Source organism: Hirsutella rhossiliensis, assembly GCF_020360975.1.
Source record: "Hirsutella rhossiliensis strain HR02 chromosome Unknown scaffold00002, whole genome shotgun sequence".
Lineage (NCBI taxonomy): Eukaryota > Fungi > Ascomycota > Sordariomycetes > Hypocreales > Ophiocordycipitaceae > Hirsutella > Hirsutella rhossiliensis.
Genome location: NW_025408668.1, coordinates 1,972,244 through 1,988,644, shown reverse-complemented (window position 1 = coordinate 1,988,644; position 16,401 = coordinate 1,972,244). Strand labels below are relative to the sequence as shown.

At 59.3% G+C, this 16,401-nt stretch overlaps 6 protein-coding genes across 6 annotated transcripts; 1 reads left to right on the top strand and 5 right to left on the bottom strand.

Moving 5' to 3' along the window:
• Positions 1–25: 25 nt before the first annotated feature.
• Positions 26–919, bottom strand: HRG_01790 (uncharacterized protein; the record flags this gene model as incomplete). Its single annotated transcript, XM_044860261.1, has 1 exon — positions 26–919. The coding sequence occupies one exon, from the start codon at positions 917–919 to the stop codon at positions 26–28; it is 894 nt and encodes a 297-aa protein (XP_044723894.1).
• A 477-nt stretch (positions 920–1,396) lies between these two features.
• Positions 1,397–2,910, bottom strand: HRG_01789 (aminotransferase class-III domain-containing protein; the record flags this gene model as incomplete). Its single annotated transcript, XM_044860260.1, has 3 exons — positions 1,397–2,425; positions 2,488–2,727; positions 2,773–2,910. The coding sequence occupies 3 exons, from the start codon at positions 2,908–2,910 to the stop codon at positions 1,397–1,399; spliced, it is 1,407 nt and encodes a 468-aa protein (XP_044723893.1).
• Positions 2,911–3,370: 460 nt separating this feature from the next.
• HRG_01788 (autophagy-related protein) lies at positions 3,371–4,576 on the bottom strand (the record flags this gene model as incomplete). The annotated part of the gene is made up of 4 exons (XM_044860259.1): positions 3,371–3,566; positions 3,620–4,128; positions 4,198–4,277; positions 4,342–4,576. 4 exons carry the CDS (start codon positions 4,574–4,576, stop codon positions 3,371–3,373), a joined length of 1,020 nt encoding a protein of 339 aa, XP_044723892.1.
• Positions 4,577–5,467: 891 nt separating this feature from the next.
• On the bottom strand, positions 5,468–8,650 carry HRG_01787 (spt20 family domain-containing protein; the record flags this gene model as incomplete). The annotated part of the gene is made up of 4 exons (XM_044860258.1): positions 5,468–5,887; positions 5,954–6,572; positions 6,630–8,229; positions 8,320–8,650. The coding sequence occupies 4 exons, from the start codon at positions 8,648–8,650 to the stop codon at positions 5,468–5,470; spliced, it is 2,970 nt and encodes a 989-aa protein (XP_044723891.1).
• A 765-nt stretch (positions 8,651–9,415) lies between these two features.
• Positions 9,416–10,734, bottom strand: HRG_01786 (peroxin Pex22-like protein; the record flags this gene model as incomplete). The annotated part of the gene is made up of 4 exons (XM_044860257.1): positions 9,416–9,824; positions 9,878–9,911; positions 9,969–10,083; positions 10,156–10,734. The coding sequence occupies 4 exons, from the start codon at positions 10,732–10,734 to the stop codon at positions 9,416–9,418; spliced, it is 1,137 nt and encodes a 378-aa protein (XP_044723890.1).
• A 597-nt stretch (positions 10,735–11,331) lies between these two features.
• HRG_01785 (eukaryotic translation initiation factor subunit eIF2B-gamma) lies at positions 11,332–13,278 on the top strand (the record flags this gene model as incomplete). Its single annotated transcript, XM_044860256.1, has 4 exons — positions 11,332–11,512; positions 11,660–12,868; positions 12,920–13,042; positions 13,148–13,278. The coding sequence occupies 4 exons, from the start codon at positions 11,332–11,334 to the stop codon at positions 13,276–13,278; spliced, it is 1,644 nt and encodes a 547-aa protein (XP_044723889.1).
• Between the last annotated feature and the right edge of the window lie 3,123 nt (positions 13,279–16,401).

Genomic DNA, 16,401 nt, shown 5'->3' with positions numbered 1-16,401 from the left:
TATTTTCGTGCAGATAAAGCGACGCTCAAGGCGACTCGGGCTCACCCACCCTCGGCTCACGCCAGTTATGGTTGTTGGCCCACCCGTCGGCATACTGCCCGTACATGGAGCCATAATTATCGCGCACGCCGTCGTCGTAGTCGTCGCCCTTGAGCGGCTCGAAGACCGTCTCCTTTAGAAACTGCTCCTTGGACTTCTCCGGCCGGTCCCCAAAGGGCTCAGACGTCAGGGCCCCGTTGCCGGGAAGGTTCTCAAAGTTGAAGTTGGCAGGGCTGTTGTATACTTTCTTGCCCCATCGGCGGCACACCTTCTCGCCCCTCCAGTTGCGCCCGTACTCCTTGTTCCAGTCGCCGATGAAGCCGTAGGCCGAGGCGTCGCCGCACGACTGGTTGAGCCGCGCCTCGACCGCCTTGTACTCGGCCTCGGCGCACACATTCTCATGAATGATTGTCACCTTGCGTTGGCACACGTACACGGCCACGGTCCCGTTGAGAGCCATGGCGATGTGGCCCTCGATGAAGTTGAAGATGTTGCAGTAGTTGAACAGTGCCTGCTTCGACGCCCGGTAGTCGTCCGCCGGCAGCGGGTAGTTGAGCGTGTTGTATTCGCGGAGGTGGATGCACGACACGCGCATCGGTGGCACCGGCACTCGTTGCTTGGCAAAGGAGTCCAGCGCGAGGCCCTCAACCTTGTTGGTCTCGTCGTCGACGAGCCACGTGTACTCGTGTGTTCCCTGTCGCTTCTGCAGCCGTTGCCATCGCTTCTTGTGCGAAGTCCAGCGCCTGACGTGGTGGTTGCCATCCTCTTTGAGGTGGATGCTGTAGTGCCCGTCAGGGAGCGACGGGTCGATGTGGAAGCCGTCAAACTCGGCAGCAGCCAGGGCCCAGAGCCCCATGGCCACGGCAGCGAGGAGCTTCATCGTGTCGAGGGCACCGCGAGTTGCGAGGCTAGATGTGGACTTGGTTCCTCATCAATCCTCGCCTGGCGTCTGCAAGGGGTTATGGGATGCAAGAAGGAACTCGACGAGAAAAGGCCAAAAGTGTCAGGAATAGACAAGATATTTCAAGAGAATAGACTTTTCGCATTCCCGTCATAGTAGTCTCGCTGTTGCCTGCTTGCTTCAGCCACTTTTGGTGTGCAAATTTAAACTCAAGTTGCCACGCGCGCAGGAAGCAATATTCAGTGCCCGCCCCTTTCCAAACTTAGGCAGAATGATAATCGCCTCTCTGATGAACGCACGCCCTCGAGAAAACGAAGCCAGCTTAATGAGGTCGTCGACCATGTTCCTACATGATGAAGAAACGACACGAACTCGACACAAGTCGTCGCTTGAACCCGAAAGAAATGCCGCTCCAAAGGAAAACGCCACGCAAGTCCCGCCACAAGCACCACCCTGCTAAGCTCGAGTGGCGGCAATGGCGTCCTCGAGCATATCGAGGCCAGCATCGATCTCCTCATTCGTAACGGTCAGGCTTGGGACAAACCGCAGCGTGTTGGTCCCCGCGGTAATGACCAGCAGTCCTCGCTCCCGCGCAGCCTGCACGATGGGGCTCGGGTCCTCTGTCAGCTGCAGGCCCAAGATCAGGCCTCTTCCGCGTATTTCACCGACGAGCTCGGGGAACCGAGCCTGCAGCCGCTGAAAACGGTCCCGGAAGAGGTTGGACTTGGCCAGCACGTCCTTCTGGAGCTGGGGCTCCGAAAGCCGAGAAACCATGTAGTGCGCGAGCCGGCACGCCAGGGGGTTGCCGCCAAATGTCGTCCCGTGGTCGCCCACCTTGATCTTTTCGCTGACATGCGTGTTCACCAGCACGGCGCCAACAGGGTAGCCGTTACCCAAGGCCTTTGCCGTGGTGAGGATATCCGGGTGCGCCTCCTCGGGCAGGTTCCCGTGAGCCCAGAAGGTGCCGGTCCGGGAGAGGCCACACTGAATCTCGTCATATATCAGGACGGCACCGACCTCTCGGCACCTCTTGGCGAGGGCGACGAGAAACTCGGGGCTCGCCGTCTGCACACCCCCCTCGCCTTGGATGGGCTCGACGATGACGCCGCACGTCTTTTCCGTGACGGCCGCGGGGATGGACTCGATGTCGTTGTATTTAGCCTGGCGGAAGCCCGGCACCATAGGCGAAAAGGGCTTCTGGTACTTGGGGTTATGCGTGGCCGAGAGGCTGCCCATGGTACGGCCGTGGAAGGCGTTGTTGAAAGACACAAAGTCGTGCTTGTCACCCGACGGGTCGACGACCTTGCCGACCTTTCTCGCAAACTTGATGGCGGCCTCGTTGGCTTCGGAGCCAGAGTTGCATACGAAGACGGCGTTTGCGTCGCGCATGCAGCCCGACTCGAGTGTCTTCTCAATCAGTAGCTTCGACAGGGCGCCCGTCCACGGGTTGTAGTACAAGTTGGAAGCGTGCACGAGGGTTTTTGCCTGTAACAAAGTTGCTGTCAGCCACGGCGGCTCCAGCCTGAGCCAACGCCGCCATCGCATACCTGGTCCGCCAGAATCCTAGTGAAGCCAGCATCGCAGTGTCCCAGGGCCGTGACGGCAATGCCGGCGGTGAAGTCAAGGTATTTACGGTTCTCAATGTCCCAGAGCCACGAGCCCTCGCCTTGGACGAAGACGGGGGGCGGCCGAGCGTACGTCGCTACCATAAAAGGCGCATGATCGTCTACGAGAGCCGCGCTCGGCGAATCCGCCTTGGGATCGGGGTTGGGCAGCGAAGCATCCCTCTAGTCTCGTCAGCAGTGCTCCATGGCAAGAGATATCTGACTCACCTGGATCGTCTGTTGAACGCCCTCGGCTAAACTGGACGAGGCCGAAGCAAAGGACCGGCGCGAGACCCCGGGGACTCGGGCTGCCCAAGAACAGGCCAGTGCCGTCGATTGGCGTCGAAGGGAGAGCTTGAAGGCCATTACTCCAGAATCCCGGCGGTGCAATGAAAGGAATGAGGGTGTCGACGGCGTAAGCAATCAACAGCACCGTCGAGCGGAGGTGGGGCCTTTGACTCGAGGCCAGTCACAATTTTGTTGGGTCCTTTATCGATACCATCTCCGGTGTCGCTCGTCAGCCGCACCTCGTATTCCGTGCAGCCGCCGCTAATCATCCTCCCCAACTTTGCGCATCGCTGTACAAATTCATGGCTAAGACACAAAGAGGCTGCGCGAGCCGTTGGCAGAAACCAATAGAGGGCCCATCTGAAAAGACAAGATCAAACAGAAGCAAGAAAACCTCTGCCGCACATTCAGAGACGAATCTTAGTATGCAACCAAACGCCGTCAGCCGGCCTCGGAATCATGAGCCCCAAGGGCGCGCTGCCCGCTGGCCGTCTTCTTGGGCCGCGCCATCTCCACGTGCTCGACTCGGCGCAGGCACCTAGACTGCACTGTATCCCCCCCTACTGCCCGTGCCCTGCACGGTGTTGAGGACTCGCCTCGTCCAGTCCTTCAGCAGATAGGGGACGTCTCGGATGGCGTCGCCGTGGGGAACCAGGTCCCAGCCTCTAGCTCCGTACCGGTTGTAGTTGAGCCACGATCCGAAGATGAGATAGGCAGCGATGCCCAGGAAGACGCTGGGTGCCTCGTCAGCAGAATGCCCATCTTTGCCCGGGCCAGTCCGACTTACATGATGACGAACCAGGTGAAGAATCCCCAGTGGTTGCTCGAGTTGCCGTTGCCGTCCTTGCCGTCCTTGTCTTTGCCGTCGTTTCCATCTCGCTTCTCGCACGCAAACTTGGTGTGCCACGACAAGCGCAGCACGTCGGCGTCCTTTTCTTTCTCGTAGCTTTCCCAGATGAGAGCGGCTCCTTCCTTCTTGAGCTGATGCTCGATGGCGGATTTCTCCTTGTCGCCCTTGTTGTCATCGCCCTTGTTGTCGTCGCCCTTGTTGTCGTCGCCCTTCTTGTCGTCGCCCTTCTTGTCGTCGCCCTTCTTGTCGTCGCCCTTCTTGTCGTCGGCTCGGCGTTGCGCCCCTCCATCCTTTTCGTACTTGTCCTCGGCATCCCACTCGCCTTCGTCACCCTTTTTGTCCGGGTCACAGAGAAACTCGACGACGGCCCTCTGTTCGCGGCGCTCCTGAACAGGGCCGTCCAGGGGGTGCTTACCACCCTTGAGCACGAGCCTCAAGCCTTCCTTCTGGGAGTCGCTGTTGGAATCGCTCGTCTTGAGTCTGGTGGCGTCGTATTCAAACTGTGATCCGCCGACGTTTTCCAAGGATCCTGCGATGGCCACGACCTCCTCCACTGCATTCGTCTCTCCTTGGAGAAAACGGCCGATGGCGCACACTGTGCAACGGTTAGCCTGGCCCGCGACCGAGGGGGCCCTCGGTTCCAGGCTGGTGGAACTCGCCTCTCGTTCCGTTGGGGCATTCCTCCGTCTTCTTGACCTTGCCGCTCTTCTTGAGGGGCTTGCAGATGTCGAGGGTGTAGGTGAAGTTGTGATGCGTGTCGGGGATGGATTCATAGCGGGACGTGACGACCGAGTGGGGCCCGCCGAGCTGCGAGAGATCGAAACTGTGGCCGTCGACCCGGACGTTGTCGCATCGCAGCATCGCCACGCTCCGCAGCGGCGCGACGACGGCCATGAGGGCGAGTGCTGATAATTGTGGCGGATACATGGTAGAGCTTGGATCGAGCGGATGGGCCCGGGGGTCGGCAGGAGGGAGTTGAGCTGAGGCACACGCGGTTCGTTCCAGCGAGGCGGCGGCGGAAAGGGCTGGCGTCAAAGGGGAAGAAAAAGGCGGTGATACGCCGGCAAAAGGCCACGGGACGGGACTGATCACGCTGGGCTCCTTGTCGGGGACATATTTTTCTCATCAGCTGCGACTTGTGACGGCCTCTGCACCTCGTCTCAGTGCGTAGCACGGGGTGGTGGGGAGTTGGCACGTGACATTCTTGTCCAAGTTGTCCGGGTACGGTCACTGACACAGCACAGTACCAAGTACGCCGGCCGGCCTCTCTCGGTTCCCAGCCGCGACTTGACTTCTATTTACAATCCTACGTCGCACAGCTCCCTCTATCTGAGCCAGTCATGGCTTCATCACCTCGAGAATTCAGCGTCTGTTCCGCCCTTTGTACATTGTGCGTCTTTTCCTACAGACCACTGCATAATATATACTTCGTACACACGCCACATCATCGTCGGCTCAACCTCATGCCGGCCAACTCCTTGTCCTCCTGGCCATCCAAACGCTTGACCATGGAGCTGCCTATCAACCAAAACCCAACTGCTTCCAACCGATCCCCGGGGTATAATCAAACACTGTGACCATCGCGTGAAGCCGTTGTTAACCACGGCGGATGCCTCCTGAACTCCCATGATTAAGAACCGCTGCCAATCCGCCCTTTTTGCTGCCCCCAACGCGCTGCAAGCTCGTCTCTTCCGTTGGTTGTCAGTATCATGAAGCCGAGGAGAGGAAGCAAAGCAAAGGAAAAAAAAGAGAATTCGAGGTGCGCAGTACGCCCGATCCATCAGCCTACAACCCCTGATGCCCCATCATGCCGCCCATACCTTGCATGGCAGCAGCTTGTTGTTGTTGTTGTTGCTGCTGCTGCTGCTGCTGCGCCTGTTGCTGCAACATCATTTGCTGCTGTGCTCGCCTTTGCGCCATGGTTTGCTGAAGAAGCTGCTGGGCTTGCGCATAAGACGTCTGCTTCATCTTCTCAATGGCCTCCTGGGGAACACGGTCGGGCGCGCCAAACTTTGCAACAGCGCCTTGCATGAGCCTCGAGTATATCTGCCGAGCATTATTTTGCATTTGAACTTGGATCGGGTTTGCGCCCATTTGAGGAGGCTGGCCCGGCTGCGGCTGTTGTTGATGCTGTTGTTGCTGGTGCTGCTGCTGTTGCTGATGCTGCTGTTGCTGCTGAAGCTGTTGATGCTGCTGCTGCTGCTGCTGCATTTGCATCGCCGAAAAAGCCTGCATGTTGGCATTGCCACCGTTCATCATCTGCCCGCTGACCTGCCTCTGCATTGGGTTGCCCATTTGACCCATCCGCGCCATCTGCTGCAACTGCGCCTGCATCTGAGGACTCATTTGCCGCAGCTGATTTCCTTGCATGTTTTGAAGTTGCTGTGCGTACTGAGCAAATTGCTGTTGCTGCTGGGGCGTCATCATGCCACCTTGCTGCGGCTGCGGCTGCGGCTGCTGCTGCTGCTGATGATGTTGCTGCTGCTGCTGCAACATCATCTGGCGCTGCATCATCTGCATCATCTGCTGCTGCTGCTGCGGCGACATTCCCTGGCCGTTCATCGCGGGGTTTGCGCCACCATTTTGCATCGCAGCCATCTGTTGCTGCTGCTGCTGCTGCTGCTGCTGATGTTGCTGCTGCGCAATCGCGCGCTGCTGCGCTGCCATATGGGCAAAGACCTGGTTGTTGTGGGGATTTATCCCTTGGTTGTTCATCATCATGGCCTGGCCCATTTGCGAGTTTTGAGCCATCATGTTGGGAGGCGGGCTTGCCTGGCTCATGCGCGGAGTCGCAACCATGGCCGGTCTATTGATGGGTGTTCCGTGAGCCATGTTTGGTGTCGAGTGGGGCATACGGGGAGTGTTGGACGGATGACTTTGCTGGCTGCCCCTTGCGGACATGTTGTGCGCCATGGGGACAGACATTTGTACGTTTTGGACGACGGACGAGGGCCGAGGGGGGCTGGCTGCCATGCTCGAGTTGGTCTGCTGCATGGGAACACTGGCGACCATGGGGGAAGACATGTTCGGCTGCTGCTGCTGCGGTGTTGCTTGCCGGATAACAGGGGACGAGGCCGGAGGTTGAGACATTTGAGCCTGGAATCGCGGCTGCGCTTGGCCTTGCATCCCGTTTGGCATCGCGTTTTGCCCGGCACCGGTGACGCCGTTGGGCGGCCCGCTCGGGACTGCTCCACTCTGAGTGGGATGCGCATGCTGCGGCTGGCCCACGTTTTGTCCCCCGTTGTTCTGTGCCGCTGCATTGTTCGACGTCGCACGAGCTGCCATGGACTGCCGTTGTGCCTCTGCTTGCCGTAGCTGGTTCTCTCGGGCGGCAGCAGCCTCGCGCCGAGCCTTTTCTGCCTCGGCCTGCTGCCTCTGAACCATCTCCTGCTGTCTCTGGAGCTGCATTCTGCGGTCGTTCTCCTGCTGCTTGATCCTCTCCTGTTCCTTCTTCTCTGCCTGCTCTCTTTTGATGTCCTCGATGACCTTGAACCGCTCGAATCTGGGCTCAAAGGTGGCCGCGCCTGTTTGGGCATCCCCGTCTGTGCCGCCTGAGCCCTGGGTGCCCGTCGCGCTCGAATACAACCTCTCGTCCAGGACGAGCATATAACGCTCCTGGTCGGCGGCGGCAGCTTCGTCGGCGGCCATCTCGGCAACCGTTCTCTTTCTAGTCTTTGGTTGCGGCGGCGGCTCGGAATGCTTGGGATGGACCATGGCTTCGAGCAGAGCAATGGTCTCCTCTGCGTTTCTCGTTGGCTCTAGCATGAGCGGCGGCGCCGTGGCCAGTAGAATCTGCCCCTCGGCGGCGTAGATGTTGCTCGCGTCCAGTTCCATCCTCTCTTTCTTAGGGCGTTTTGCGGGGGGGGGCATATTCGACGCCGTTGGTGTCGGAGGTACCAGGGACATGGGTGTCGACGGTTGCGCCGCGGCCGCTGCATCGAAACGCCCATCGCCGAATCCTCTCGGCGTCGCGGCCTTGATGCGCAAGTCTGCTTGCAGGCTTTCTTGAGTGGGATGCAATACTACCGTGGTTATCTTCGGTCTCGAGGCGACCTTGGGCTTGGAACCGGGTTCGGTGGGCGCCGAAGCGGGCACGTTTCCCCGGTCCTTTTGACACTCCTCCTTTTCTTTTGCGCCAGGCTCCTTTCGGGGGGTTCCATCGACGGCGCTGTGGTCTTCCTTTGGGAAGGGGACGAAAGGCGACGGCGTGAGGCACTGGTTGTAGTTGTGGACCGACGACGGCAAAACGGTGCTCGTTGAAGCTGGGGAGGATTTTGCGACATCCTTGGTCTGGACCAGCGACTTGTGGTCAAGGACTTGGACAATCAGGCGACCGTCGTAGAATTGCACGCCGGCCTGGTTGAAGTGGTCCAAGAGGTCGTGGGGAACGGTGCGCGCTCGCAAGTGTTCGAGAAATACACGCATCGGGGACTTGTAGGGAAACATGCCGTCTTGGCCGTCGAAGCGAAAATGGGTCGGGTGCAGGTGGAGGACCAGCGACGGGGGGCGACCGGCATACTTTTTCAGGATATATGCGTCGGGGACAACTGAAGCTCATGTTAGTCCTGACGTCGCGAGGTCCCACGATGCCCGACGCCCCGGGACAAGGTAGAAGGGGTCAAGAGTATAGAATGTACCGTATGGTAGAGGCTCCGAGTACTGGGGGGGGATGTCTGCGGAGAAGGAGGCGGCACGGATACCGGCGCTGTTTCTCGAGATTCTGCCTTGCGCCTGGGAAGAGGCCTCGCGACGGGCTCTGTTGACGGGACGGACGGTCGAGGCGGTGATGGTGCGGTCGCCGGCCGAGGTGGGCGTGTGCTTTGCGCTGGGGGGCGGCTTCTTGGCGGACATGGACGGAGACGGCGACGACGTCGACGGCATGGCGCCGTTTGTCTGGATGCCCGGCGGGACGGGGCGCTTGGCCTTTGTGGCGCCATTCTGCTGGACGACAGGGCTGCTGGGCGCCATCGTGTGTCGCTAGGGTCGCTGCTCGTGTCCCGCCGCTGGTACCGCTGGATCAGGGCGTGTGAGTGCGGCCCGGGACGCGGTCATGGATGTCGAGCCGCGGCAATGACTGGGCGTTTGGGCGGGATCGGGTGATGCGAGGTTGAAAGGGCCGCGGCAGCAACGCGCTAGTGGGCTGCGGAGACGTCCGAGTGCAGCGGGAGCGAGTACCTGCCTTGGGCCGACAAGCGTGACGGCGGATGGCGGAACAGCTAGAAGCACTCCATTTGGCGACGAATGCAATGCAGCTTCCTGTTGTTTGGGCGCTGAGGAGTTGGGCTGTTTTTCTTGCCCTCGTGGAAGGTTTGTCTGAGGCAAGGGCGGGCATCAGTCGGCCCTGCAGATGCGCCAGGACAGCCGCCCACGGCTACCACCGACCAGGCGGTGCGGTCACGTGACGCATCACTGGGTACCCTTTGCAAGTCGCATTCAAAGCCGACTAGTATTAGCCATGACTGCTGATGTTGAAGCTTGTCGGCCTGTCTTCATGTGTTGCCATTGTGGCTTCGGCGGCCTCCTCGCCCCAACGATCGGCCGTTGCAGGCCGTCAACCAGAAACGATGCTGGACACATCCGACATCTCTCGAGGCGACGCAAGGTAGGCAGGCAGAGCATACGCCAGGCATTATTCCTCGCCTGCACACCGAGATATGTACAACTCGCACGTGTATGATCCGTATGGCCGTGGTATCTAGACTTCCTCCCCATATCCACAATAAAAAGGCTTCTTCATTCTCGCCCCTGGACTCGACGAACCCAGTCGTCGTGCACGCGCATCCCGTCCACCACCACCACGCCACGCCCGCGACCCACTTTTTCAGGCTTCTGCCACCACTTGTCAGCCTTGCCGCTCTTCTCCGCCTCGGATTCGCTGTCGGCGAGGCCTCCAGAGCCGCTCTCGGCGCCGACGACCAAGACGACGTCGTGTCGCAGCCAGGTCTGCAGGTTCGCGACGACGCTGCCATTCTCGCCGCTGAGAGACTCTTGCAGATAGATGATCTCTGGTTGGATGTGGCGGAGAATGTGGCTGTGTCCGGTGGGGGTGGTGAATGGGAGAATCATGGCCTCCTTATCCACCAGGCCGAGTGCCTGCGAGTAGATGGCGCCGAACGCCGCGTTGCCGCTGGACGAGCTCGCGCTGGTCAAGGTTAGCGAGGCGCCAGTGGCAGGCATGTCGGGACGTGTCCTTACAGCGGACTCTTGGAGCCCCCACCGGGACTCTGCACTTGATCGTGTCCAATGTTAGAGAATGACGAACTCAGCGAAGCAGGCGGAAGGTTACTGGTAATAGTATCCAGCGCAGTTTCCTTCAGCTCTGGGGCGTAGATCAAGATGTATAGCTTGATCGCAGACAGGTCATTGTGGCGCGGGATGTGCGATAAGATCGACTGTCCCGCCTGTCAGCAAGTGGCACAAGGCGGCATGTGCGGGCACGGAGAACGTACCGCCACCTCATGGGATCCGCCCACGCTTTGTTGGGGGATCTGGGTGTCGGCAGAGACGACGACTGCGACTGCCCTTCGCCTCTTCTCCCACGCTGGGGGCGCGCGATCCTGCTTGGCGTCCGCCTCTTCGGACCAAGGGTTCTCGGAATAGGCCCTGTCCTCCTCGCGGATGGAGGCCAAGGCCTTGCCGACTACGGCGCCAGCCGCAGCGACGCCAGCCGCGACCGTCTTGCCTGTAGAATCAAAAAACTGCTGAGGGCTCGGCGTGCGCCGCAGCGCCCCCGACATGCGGGCTCCCCAGCCCGATCCAGACACGTCGCTCGGGGCGGGCGCTTCTCTGCGGCTTTGGTCGTCTTGTAGAGGCGGCTTCCCTGAAGGAGCGTCCCGGCTCGAGGCGCCATAAGGTGGGTTGTCGCCGTAGTCGGCATTCTCGTAGTCCAGGCCGGGTTCGACGTGGTCGTTTTCATCGTCGCGGGATTGCCTCCATGCCCAGGCAGCGAGGCCGGCGGTGGCGACGGTGAGCGTCACGGCAAGCGGCACCCAGTGCGTCCACACGCCTCGCCGCGAGGACCCGCGGTCGTATCTGTCGTAGGGCGGCGACATTTACGCGGAGAGGTGATGTCGCATCGCTAGACGGGGCGAGTAAGCTCGGCAGCGAAAGCACACGCCAGAGGTCTAGGGGCAGTCGCGCAGAAATTAATCACCGTCTTGGACAGCGTCGCCGAGCTCGATATCGAGGGGGAATGCAGAGCGAGGAGGCTAGCAGAATTCTGAGGTGGGCGAGCACCGAGCGATATGCCAAGGTCCGGACGTTGTCGTCAACATCAGCAAGGGTGGAGCGCCTGATAGCCGAGCCTCGAGCCCAGCAACGTCGCTCGTTATGCCCAGGCAGGGAACCAGAGAGCGGCGGCATTGAAGATCCGTGCCGAGGGGCTGGGGACCCAAGTGAATTGAGGCCTTGGGCTGCGGGTGTGGCTTGGCGGGAGCCTCAGCCACAGGCCCAGTCCAAGCCCCACACGAGCAATTGGCGGGAGACGACGACAAGTCTTTTGCGAGGCTGTGACTCCGCGCCGACACACGGTTGACCAACGCAGCGAGGCTTCACCCAGCACCTTGTGTTGCACGTGGTCAACAAGTATTGTGGTTCTTCTCAAGCTAGGCCTCGGTTCCGACCAGGCCCTCAATCTCTCTCTCGTCGCCATGCCCCACGCCGTGTCGATGCCCGCAACCGGGCTTCAAGCTCTCATTCTCTGCGGGCCTGGATCATCCTTTCCGACCTTTACGTCCAATCCCGATGAGTGTCCCAAGGCGCTCTTACCAATCGCCAACAGGCCGATGGTGTGGTATCCCATCGACTTTTGCCTTCGCATGGGCACGACAAGTGAGCTGGCCTTTCCTCTTTGGCTTCATGGGTCCTTTTTCTTCTCTCAAGACGGCCAGCTTGACAAGAGCCGTCATCCGAGATGCCTGTCGCGGACCTTGAATGCCATATGAGCTGGATTCATTCATGCTTACTGACGATTTTCAGGCATCACGCTGATATGTCCCCCCTCTGCATCGGAGGCGCTCACCACTGCCTTCAACACAAACCCATTCCTCACCGGCCTGCCTTTGCCACGGCCGGACATCTTGGCCCCGGCTGGTCTTGATCAAAACACCGGCACTGCCGAGATCCTGCGCTTGCCAGAGGTCCGGGAGCTAGTCAAGACAGATTTCATCATTCTACCCTGCGACCTTGTCTGTGAGCTCGCCGGCGAGAAGCTCATCCAAGCTTGGATGGTCAAGGCGGCAAGCCTGACTGACCTTCTCGACTCCTCAAACTTCTCCAACGGCTGGCAATCTCGGCACAGCGGGGGGCTGGGGGTTTGGTACAACACAAAAGCGACGTCGACGGCGGCGGTGCAGGGTGAGGAGACCGACTTCATAGCCACGGCGCCTCTATCCTGGTCGCCGGCCGCGTCGCCAAAAGGCTCCGTCTTTCAGAACCTGTCCAAGCTGGTGTATTCGATTCCAACAGACTCTCTGAATGACATCGTCGAGGAGCGAAAGGCACTGCCGATTCGGCACAGTCTTCTGAAGAGCAATCCTCGGGTGCGCATGTACACAGCTCACAGAGACGCTCATATATACATCTTCCCGCGCTGGATTCTGGACTTCATCGAGGCGAATGACCGCCTGGATAGCATCGGTGAAGACGTCGTTGGTTGGCTAGCCAAGGCAGGATGGCAACGTGGCTTGGCCGAGAAGCTTCACATCGACACATTGTGTCATGGCAGGCCTTCCAAGGACCAAGACGGTTCATCCACGGAGAGCCGATCCTCGCCGCGAGATGGGAGCCCTGTTGGTCGCTTCACGTTCAAGGGGCATACTCTGGTGGCACCTGCCATTGCCGAAGCCCAGCAGACTCAAGCCAAGGATGGCCACTCGACGGGTGCGGCGGAAATCGAGGTGCCTCCCATTCTTGCTTACATCCACACCACCGAGAACCAGGCAAACCCACCTTTGATCCGACGAGTCGATACAGCACAGCTGCTGTTGGCAACGTCCCTCCAGCTTGCCAAGCTTCCGTCTGTTGAGGAGGCCGGCGAGGCGGCCTCGCCCTTTGCCCACGCGAGGAAAATCGCCTACCCTGAAGGAGTGAAGTCGCGCACGACAATCACCAAGCAGGACAGCCTCATCGCGGAAAACGTCACGGTGGAAGAAAAAACATCCATCAAAGAGACAATAGTGGGGGCAAGTTGCCAGATCAAAGAAGGCGCCAAACTCTCCCAGTGCCTTTTGATGGAAGGGGTCGTCGTGGGAAAAGGCTGCAAGCTCAGCAAATGCATCCTGGGTAAACGATGCGTCATCGGCGACGGATCCGTCCTGACGGACTGCGAGGTGCAAGAAAACCTGCTGGTTGAACCACGGAGTGAGTGACGTCCCACTTCCTCGCTCCCCGTTTCCCCTATTTTTCGGCCCGGCAGACGATCCACAGTCCTGTCCAGCGGCACGGTAGCTAACATTTCGGTTGCAGCCGAGGACAAGGACAACAAGCTCATGAGCTCAGAGGGTCTAGAGGCCACCGAGGCCGAGATGGAAGAGGTGCTGCATGAGGTGGATGAGGAGGTTGCCGCAGTTACCCTAGAGGCAACAGTCGCCCTCTAGCTAGCCTGCCCAAGACAAATTGAGACGTCCTCTGGGCGCAGCTGAATCAAGGCCGGCAACAACAGAGACAGTTCTTTCAAGCACCTGGGCAACGTGGCTGGCCCCTGGTCTGGCCGCCGTTATGGTTGAGATTTGGGGCGCAGTCTTGTGAGCTGAATATTGCGTCGCATCCTAGCCGATGCCAGTCGATGGCTTCCCAGTCTGCCGCCTGCTGGGAGGGCCGATGACCTCGTTTTCCCGATCAGCCGTGAGCGACGGCGGTCTGTTCGCCATGTGCCTTGAGTACAGTGTGCCACCGGGACTTCAGGCACTGCTTCAACGGGGTGTGCATCTCGCCTGCAACAACAGGCTCGCCTGGGAAGGCAGAGCGTTGATCCCACTACCATGTGTGCATATGCAGCCAGGCAGATGGCTTGTACGTGGATGCATGTCGCGAAGGGACGTGCGTCCTTTCGAGGCAGGATAGTCTTTCATCTAAAATTACTACTGCACGACCAGAGGGGCCAGCCGAACGCTCATCTGTCCGGCCGCGGGAAGAAAAACTCTTCGAGCGCGGTGACTCGGGTCGTTGTTTTGGTGTTACTTATGTGTATGCCGCGAGCGAGGACTTTTGTCAACCCGTCAGTCAGGCCACCCGGCTGTCACATTTTTCGCAACGGTTCGATATATTGGCCCGTGGAAAGCGTACCATGGTTTGGAAGCCTCTTGACTCGTGTGTTCCACGCAGGTGTTTTCCTCGTGGCTCCGGAAGACAGATAACTGACAGAAATTCCGCGACGAGGGTGGGCGGCCAACGGCGACCCGCCAGAACAAGGAAGTTATGGCGACGGAGGAGGCCATGGGCCTCCGGGCAATCAGAGGCGGCACACGACGCAAGAGATGGCGCTCCTCAGGCCTTGGGGTTCACGACGAGGAGCCGACAGGCTGGGCCGTGGGGGCCGAGATGCCGGCCAATGGGGGCGTGGATATTTGCAAAATAGGACGTGGAAGAAAGGATTGCTTAACTGACGTTGGCATGTACGGAATCACAGTCGGTACATTATTCGCTTGGTTAATAACTTAATAACCCATGCAACTGTGATTGCCGGCCGGGGCTTGAGCTCGGCGCACGGCCGGCGGCCCGGCATTGTGCGTGCAGGCGCCCGCCGCATGTAACGTGGCCGTCTGTCTACCTGGCAAAAAGCTTAGGTGCCTGGAGCCATGGCTGGGTGCCGAGGAGGGGCGCACTGCTGCTTCATGGTAAGGTTGACTGACGCAGGCCAGCCAGCCATTCGTTGGAGCGCCGGCCCAGAAACCCACCGGCCGGGCGTGCGTGCCCGGGCTCGGCTAAATCAAAGGCGGCATTTTGCCTGTGTGCGCGCGTGGGAGATGCTATGCCGGAGCGTTGCACACGTACGTACGTATGCGTGTAACTGTAAAGCATTGTAGAAGCAGGGCCAAGGAGCCAGCGGCGCCATCGTACGAGCTTCGAGCCGTCGCTTTCCCCCCCTGCTGCATCGTATCGACGCCGTCTTCCCTTGACATCCATCCATCGATAGTCGGATACAGAGTGGCGTGGATATATGCTTATACGATGGTTTGACACCGCCAATTCCCCCTCGAGGGGGGGCAATGTTGAGGGAGGAAGTGGACAAAGGGATTCAGAGTAGATTCGTGCCTACCAAGTCCAGGTCTCCCTTGCTTCGTGCGCTTCCTACAGAGTACATACGAGTATGTATGCCAGCGCCAGGATGACACGGGATGTGACATGGGCATGGGAAAGCCAAATCCCATGTCCAGCCAAGGCCTTTGACGGATGCCTTGCATGCTCGTGCCTAGAGTGCATGATACTGTGGGTAGTTGACGAGTGGATAGGCCATGGCAACTCTATCAGCACCGTCTACGAATCGCCTCCATACTGCGGTTGGGAAACTCGATCTCGGCCGGGCGCTTGAGAGGCCGACAGCCGAAGGTGGCCGATCATGTTTTTTCCATCCCACATGCACCCAGGCGCTCTCTGTTCTTGCTCAAGTTCGGGCAGCACCCTGTCTGCTATACCTCGAGTGGAGAGGAAGGGGGTGGCAGGGACAGGGCTATCAAGCTCGCGTTTAGCGACAAGGGGGAGGGGGAGGGGAACCGCGCGATATTATTAATGCCGGAAGTGTCTCCCCTGATGCTATACGAAGATGTGGTATTGTTCCTCGCCATCTTTAGTGCTCGCTTTTGCTTGAGCTGTCGGGTATGCTCTCGGGCCTTGGCCCCTCTCTCTCGGGTGATACACAGTAGTGCGTGCTGAGCTCTTTGGAATGAGCGCATGACGGTGCTTCGTTCGACGGGTATGTAGGTATGGGCAGGGGGCCCCAGAAGAGAGCGCGGTCCTACGGGCTGGGACTCCGCCCTGCACGGCGGAAGCAACATGCCCGCCGGCTGTCATCTGTCAAACTCGTGAACCCTATTAACCCCCCGGGTCTCTGCAGCCCGGTCGCAGCAATCCGACCAGGCGGAGCGATAGGCGTACATATAGAGGCATACGAACGGACATGTTTCCTCAGATGGACCCGTGAGCGCGGAAGCTTTGTGCAGAATGGTGCTTTCCGAGAGGGCAACGGGAGCGCTTGGAGGATATCATAGTTCACATGAAACAATACTATGGATTCCAAATTTGTCTTTTCCGTCTTTAAAGTTGCGTGACGGTGGTGGTGGTTGACTCTTGTTGTTGTTGTTGTTGTTGTGTATTTTGCGTCCAGCGGCTCAGGCCGCTCAGGTCTCCGCGAGGGAGCACAGGACGTGCTGAGCTAGTTACAGAGAAGTGTCCCGAATGAGTTCCCTCGAAAAAACCACTGTCCATCTAAATGCACCCAGCGCTCTGGTTGACTCTTGGTTGTTGTTGTTGTTGTTGTTGTGTATTTTGCGTCCAGCGGCTCAGGCCGCTCAGGTCTCCGCGAGGGAGCACAGGACGTGCTGAGCTAGTTACAGAGAAGTGTCCCGAATGAGTTCCCTCGAAAAAAACCACTGTCCATCTAAATGCACCCAGCGCTCGTAGTTCGCTACCCGTGAACAACCCCTTCTGTCCCTATCCAGCATTTCATCGGCTCGATGGCGCTCGTGTCAAGCCTCGTACCCGTCAGCGGGATGTCAAGGCAA